Source organism: Aegilops tauschii, chromosome 7 (assembly GCF_002575655.3).
Source record: "Aegilops tauschii subsp. strangulata cultivar AL8/78 chromosome 7, Aet v6.0, whole genome shotgun sequence".
In the NCBI taxonomy this organism is placed as follows: Eukaryota; Viridiplantae; Streptophyta; class Magnoliopsida; order Poales; family Poaceae; genus Aegilops; species Aegilops tauschii.
In genome coordinates, this window is record NC_053041.3 from 584,246,730 (window position 1) to 584,252,869 (window position 6,140).

At 49.3% G+C, this 6,140-nt stretch overlaps 1 protein-coding gene across 1 annotated transcript; it reads left to right on the forward strand.

The window, feature by feature from the left end:
* The first annotated feature begins 4,014 nt into the window (after window positions 1–4,014).
* LOC109785717 (galactinol synthase 2) lies at window positions 4,015–5,377 on the forward strand. Its single transcript, XM_020344314.4, has 3 exons — window positions 4,015–4,410; window positions 4,511–4,972; window positions 5,044–5,377. The coding sequence occupies exons 1-3, from the start codon at window positions 4,105–4,107 to the stop codon at window positions 5,242–5,244; spliced, it is 969 nt and encodes a 322-aa protein (XP_020199903.1). The 5' UTR covers window positions 4,015–4,104; the 3' UTR covers window positions 5,245–5,377.
* The last annotated feature ends 763 nt before the right edge of the window (window positions 5,378–6,140 follow it).

The window sequence follows — 6,140 nt, forward strand, 5'->3', positions numbered from 1 at the left end:
GGGAAGGGGGCGGCGCCCCCCTTGCCTTTTCCTACTCCCTCTCTCTTTCCCTCTTTCATTCTCTCCTACTCCGAAAAGGAAAAGGGATTCCTACTAGGACTTGGAAGTCCTAGTAGGACTCCATACTCTTGACGCGCCCCTAGGGGGGAGGCTCTCTCCCTCCCTCCTTTATATACGTGGGCAGGGGGCACACCAAGTCTTCTCTTAGCCGTGTGCGGTGCCCCCCTCCACAGTTACACACCTCGATCATATCATCGTAGTGCTTAGGCGAAGCCCTGCGCCGGTAACTTCATCATCACTGTCGCCATGCCGTCGTGCTGACGGAACTCTCCCTCAGCCTCAACTGGATCAAGAGCTCGAGGGACGTCATCGAGCTGAACGTGTGCTGAACACAGAGGTGACGTAAGTTCGGTGCTTGGATCGGTTGGATCGTGAAGACGTTCGACTACATCAACCGCGTTACTAAACGCTTCCTCTTTTGGTCTACGAGGGTACGTGGACACACTCTCCCTGCTCGTTGCTATGCTTCTCCTAGATAGATCTTGCGTGATCGTAGGATATTTTTTAAAATACTACGTTCACCAACAACGGGAATTCGCCGGGGGAAGTTAATGGCCCTTATTGAGATTTAGTGGAGGGAGGGAAGAAGGGCCACGAGGTGGTGCGCGCCACCCCCCTGCCCAAACCGAATTGGACAAGGGGTGGGGGCGCGGCCCCCCTTTTCCATCTCCCTCTCCCTCCTTTCCTTCTTTCCTACTCCGAAAAGGAAAGGGAATCCTACTAGGACTTGGGAGCCCTAGTAGGAATCCCTACACTTGGTGCGCCCCTAGGAGCGCCGGCCTCTCTCCCTCCCTCCTTTATATACGTGGGAAGGGGGCACCCCAAAGGCACTCCAAGATTTGTCTTAACTGTGTGTAGTGCCCCCCACCACAGTTACACACCTCGGCCATATCGTCGTAGTGCTTTGGCGAAGCCCTGCGCCGGTAACTTCATCATCACTGTCTCCACGCCGTCGTGCTGACAAAACTCTCCCTCGTCCTCAACTGGATCAAGAGCTCGAGGGACGTCATCGTGCTGAACGTGTGCTGAACACAGAGGTGCCTTACGTTCGGTACTTGGATCAGTTGGATCGTGAAGACGTTCGACTACATCAACCGCGTTACTAAACGCTTCCGCTTTCGGTCTACGAGGGTACGTGGACACACTCTCCCGTATCGTTGCAATGCATCTCTTAGATAGATCTTCCGTTATCGTAGGAAATTTTTTGAAATACTGCGTTCCCCAACAGTAAGGTCATGTCTTTATCTTCCCGCTTTGACCTCTAGCCGACCTATTTCCATGATCACCTGGTTGAATGCGTTGACGTGCGTAGTAAGGTTTGTCCCTTCCTGTATCCTCAAACCACATATATAACTGATATTCTAGATACAACTAGTTGGGATCCTTTTTTTATTAAACCGTTTAGTGTTCATCGGGATTCTTTTACAAAAAAAAGGATCTATTGTGATGACATTCTTTCTTTACATGAGTAATGGACAATGTTCATGTTAAAAAGCAAGTGGGGTTTGTTACTAAACTTGATTTTGAGAAGGCGTACGGCATAGTCAATTGAGACATTCTTATTGCTTGCCACCAAGTTAGAGGCTTTAATTAAAAATGACGCAATTGGGTAAAACAAGTTTTACATAATTGCACCATGTCCATTTAGATTAATGATAAAGTAGGCCCCTATTTCCAAAGTGCTAAGGGGGTCAGACAGGGTGACCCCCTCTTTCCTTTTATTTTCAACATTGCAGGTGAATGTTTGACGAAAATGACTCTTAAAGCTTAAAGTAATGGTATGATTGTGGGAACTGCCTCTAAATGCGAGCACCAGGAGTTGAACTCTGGTGGGTTGGGGATACCACTGTCCACCTAACCATCCACCCACAGATTGGTTCGCTCCAATATATGTTTTGTTGTCTGCTTTTTTTTCATACATATGTACATTTTCCGTAAACATTTAAAATATATTTTACATGATTAACATTTTTTGGAAATGTATGATTCAATGTCTACTGTTTTCATACACGTCATAAATTCTGGTATACATCTGAAACATTATTGTTATACACAATTAACTAATTTTTCAATTACATGATTAACATTTTTTTCATATACATGTGTTTGAACATTTTCCTGATATGTGCTGGCATTTTATAAAGAACATATTCCTGAAAATGTGTACATTTTTTTAAATGTACCCTATACTTTATTGAATGGTAGGATACGCGAGACACAGCGGCTTCGGTTGTTGTTGCAGGATACGCGAGAAGTCTTGTTGCCGCACATGTCCAAATGCCGGTCACGCCCACGACTGGGAAACACCTGGCCGCACCTTATGGTGTCCTACTCTCCTAACCGGACGAGCTGAGCTCAGCTTGGACGATGCTTCGGTGCTTAAGGCACCTACCTTTGTGTCTATGACATGTGGGCACAACAAATGGCTGGCCCACATGTCAGTGACCCAAAGGCAGGTGCCTTTTAAGGCACCGAAGCTGCGTCCGCTCAGCTTGGGCCGCTTCTATCTTGGCTGCCAAGTGCCAAGCATCGGACTTTGCTTTCACCGTCCAAATCTTGTTAGCTCAAGACTCGCTATTTCTTGCTATTGAAAACTGCCCGGTGGGAGTATTACTGACTCGACAGAGGGTGACCTCGCGTCGGCGGGAAAGAACGCGTACGTCTCTCCGCTGCCAGCCGTGTTGTTTTCACGGCATAGGAGAGTAATTAACTAACCGGCCACACCACGTTATCCGGAAAAAAACGGTGACACCAACTGCTGCACCGGCCATGATCAATGTACTAGCTTCCTGCTGAGTTCGTATAAAAAGTTGGTTGGGATCTGGTCTGATTGTTCCACGCAGGCGGGGGCGGACGATTTCATTCACCTTCGCGTCGTGACACGTACCACTTTACCCTGGATAATATTAGTAGCAGTATGTTGTATAGTATCAAGTTCACAATGCACAGTCCAAGTTCCATCATCATTCTGTTATCCGTCTGAGCTGATGACACAGTGCACTAGCAGCCAGCAATCCTTGTTTCGTTGTTTGACCACAATCAGGTGCTAATTAATTATCTCGCGATCTGTCGATGGCTCCATGCACATGGTTTCATTTGCATGGGCCACACCGGGAAAGGTAGCTGAACCACAAAAGGTTCCATCGTGATGATGGATACAGGGTGATAGACAGAAAATCAAGGCGTGGAAAGAAATAAGTAGATTTCACGGGACGCACCTCGCGAGGTCGGTTGGTGTAGCTAGACTTGCCAGGACTTTTCACCTTTCTTTGTAAAAAACGACATACCTCCTGCCTCCTGCTACAATTGGATTGGAATGGAATGAATCAACCAATATTATCAGGATTGGATAGATAAATGATACTAGATTATCTCTTGACAATGTAAATGCCATTTATTACAGTAGCATATACTGAAGGCAAACTACTAGAATATGCTATCCGTTGACGAACCATACGTGGTAGTGGTAGAAATGGTCGGTAATTTAGTATCACACCCAAAATCCATCCTTACCATCTTTAATTAAGTCGCCAGTTACCATATAAGGCACGAGATATCTAGGAGAATATAATGTTTGGTTCTTGTCACCTTATCCACCGAAACAAATCAACCAAGAATACCAACGAGAACGAGAGGGTGGCGCCACAAATCAAGGGAGGTTTTTGAAATGAAAACGAGGGCCATGTGGTCCCTTTGATCAAAAAACAAAAATCTACGGTGGCAAAAAGGAGAAAACGAAAAATAATATCAAGGGGGCTCTTCTAATAAAGATTCACAGCAGAGTAAAAGGAAGCGAATTGAACGGGTCGAGAAAATAGCACCATCTCAGACATTCCAATCCAGATAACATTTTTCTACGTTTTCCATTCCATTTCGTGGCGGATCTAACTCGAACCACCCACGCCCCGTTGCCTATATAAACGCCAGCAGGCACCACCATCGTCCATCAAGCACCAAACACAAACACGCACAAGTCCACAACCGGCCTACAACACACCCATCTCATCCATCCTTTCAAGCAAGACAAGAGAAATCGAGCGAGCAATGGCTCCGATGCTCAAGCGTATCGTGGAGGACGCGCCGAAGAAGGCGGCGTACGTGACTTTCCTCGCCGGCTCCGGCGACTACTGGAAGGGCGTGGTGGGCCTGGCCAAGGGCCTCCGTGCCGTCAACTCCGCCTACCCACTCGTGGTGGCCGTGCTCCCCGACGTCCCCGAGGACCACCGCCGCAAGCTGGTCGAACAGGGCTGCCTCGTCCGCGAGATCGTGCCCGTGTACCCGCCGGAGAGCCAGACCCAGTTCGCCATGGCGTACTACATCATCAACTACTCCAAGCTCCGCATCTGGGAGGTACAATACTTACTGACTAACCCTCTAGCTCTGTTCTTCTTTCATCTTGGGCCGATTGATGTTGATCTTGACGACGATTATGTATTTGGTGTACGTATAGTTCGTGGAGTACGAGAGGATGGTGTACCTGGACGCGGACATTCAGGTGTACGACAACATCGACCACCTTTTCGACCTCGAGAAGGGCAGCTTCTACGCCGTCATGGACTGCTTCTGCGAGAAGACGTGGAGCCACACCCTGCAGTACAAGATCGGATACTGCCAGCAGTGCCCGGACCGGGTGGCGTGGCCGGAGCGCGAGCTCGGCGTGCCCCCGCCGCCGCTCTACTTCAACGCCGGCATGTTCGTGCACGAGCCCAGCCTCGCCACCGCCAAGGCCCTCCTCGACAAGCTCGTCGTCACCGACCCCACTCCCTTCGCCGAGCAGGACTTTCTCAACATGTTCTTCACGGACGTGTACAAGCCCATCCCGCCCGTGTACAACCTCGTGCTCGCCATGCTGTGGAGGCACCCGGAGAACGTCAAGCTCGAGAAGGTCAAGGTCGTGCACTACTGTGCTGCGGTACGTCCTTGTCATCGATTTCCTAGTGCAGACCATTTTCTCTGTTGATTCTTATATCTGAATTTATGCAGGGCTCGAAGCCGTGGAGGTACACCGGCGAGGAGGCCAACATGGACAGGGACGACATCAAGATGCTCGTGAAGAAATGGTGGGACATCTACAACGACGAGGGCTTGGACTACAAGGCCGGCGACGAGACCACCAACCTGCTACGCGGAACTCTTGTTGAGGCCGGCGCCGTGAAGTACTTCCCGGCGCCCTCAGCCGCGTAGGCTCACTGCATGCCGGCGTTAGCCCGGCTGGTTCGTGGCAGGATGATTAATTAAGTGCTATCAGTTAGGGGATTTCGAATTTTCAGCAATGAACTATACTTTATACAGTATCGAAGTATGATCAGGATCGATCTACACGTTTTTTGGTATTGTAGATCAATCTAGTACGTGTTTCTTGTTTTAGTTTGCATGAAAAATGGAGGCGTCTACACAACGTATAGATCTACTGGTTACGTACGTGTATTTTGCATGCTTAAATCAAGGCTATTGCAAATTATTGTACATGTTCTTCTTATGAATGCCACAGCGCGCCCTCTGTCGTGTTTGTGTGAGACCGCGCCGTCTGAGTTTTTGCGGGGCACCACACCAGACGCCCGATTAGCATCGACAAAGTTAATAAACGTTTGCAAAGCTTTGATTAATTAGCATCGTCAAAGTTAAATTAGCATTCGCCAACCAAAATCCATGGCCGCTCATCCAAAGTGGAACTTGCCTTCTGATCCGCGCGCGTGTCCTCATCGTTTTTGGCGGACTAGTCATAGCCTGTGACGACGCGACGGCTGTGCCTTGCGCCTTTGTCCACGACCATAACAGCTCGGTCCCTGACGGTGCTTTCCTACTCTGGGTGGCCGGCGCGACGAACATTTCGGCATCGTGATCGGCGTGTCTAAATCGTACCAGTGGCGCGTCCACGTCCGTACGGCCGGTGCTGGCCAGCCTTCGCCGGGACGTCTACGAGCCGTCGTCGTCCTCGTCATGATCGCCGGGACGTCTACTTCGCTGTGCAGGTATATCGCCGACGTTGACCAGCACCTTATCCGGAATAAAACAGCGACACCGCGCGACGACAGTTATTGCATGCTATACGTTCAAAGCGTTTGACTTATAACTTAGGG

What these genes read in the sequence shown, in the direction of transcription:
- LOC109785717 (XM_020344314.4), top strand. Translation starts at nt 4,105, where the DNA reads ATGGCTCCGATGCTCAAGCGTATCGTGGAGGACGCGCCGAAGAAGGCG. An exon ending in CCAAGCTCCGCATCTGGGAG is followed by an intron (nt 4,411 to 4,510) that starts GTACAATACTTA and finishes GTGTACGTATAG; the next exon opens with TTCGTGGAGTACGAGAGGAT. An exon ending in TCGTGCACTACTGTGCTGCG is followed by an intron (nt 4,973 to 5,043) that starts GTACGTCCTTGT and finishes GAATTTATGCAG; the next exon opens with GGCTCGAAGCCGTGGAGGTA.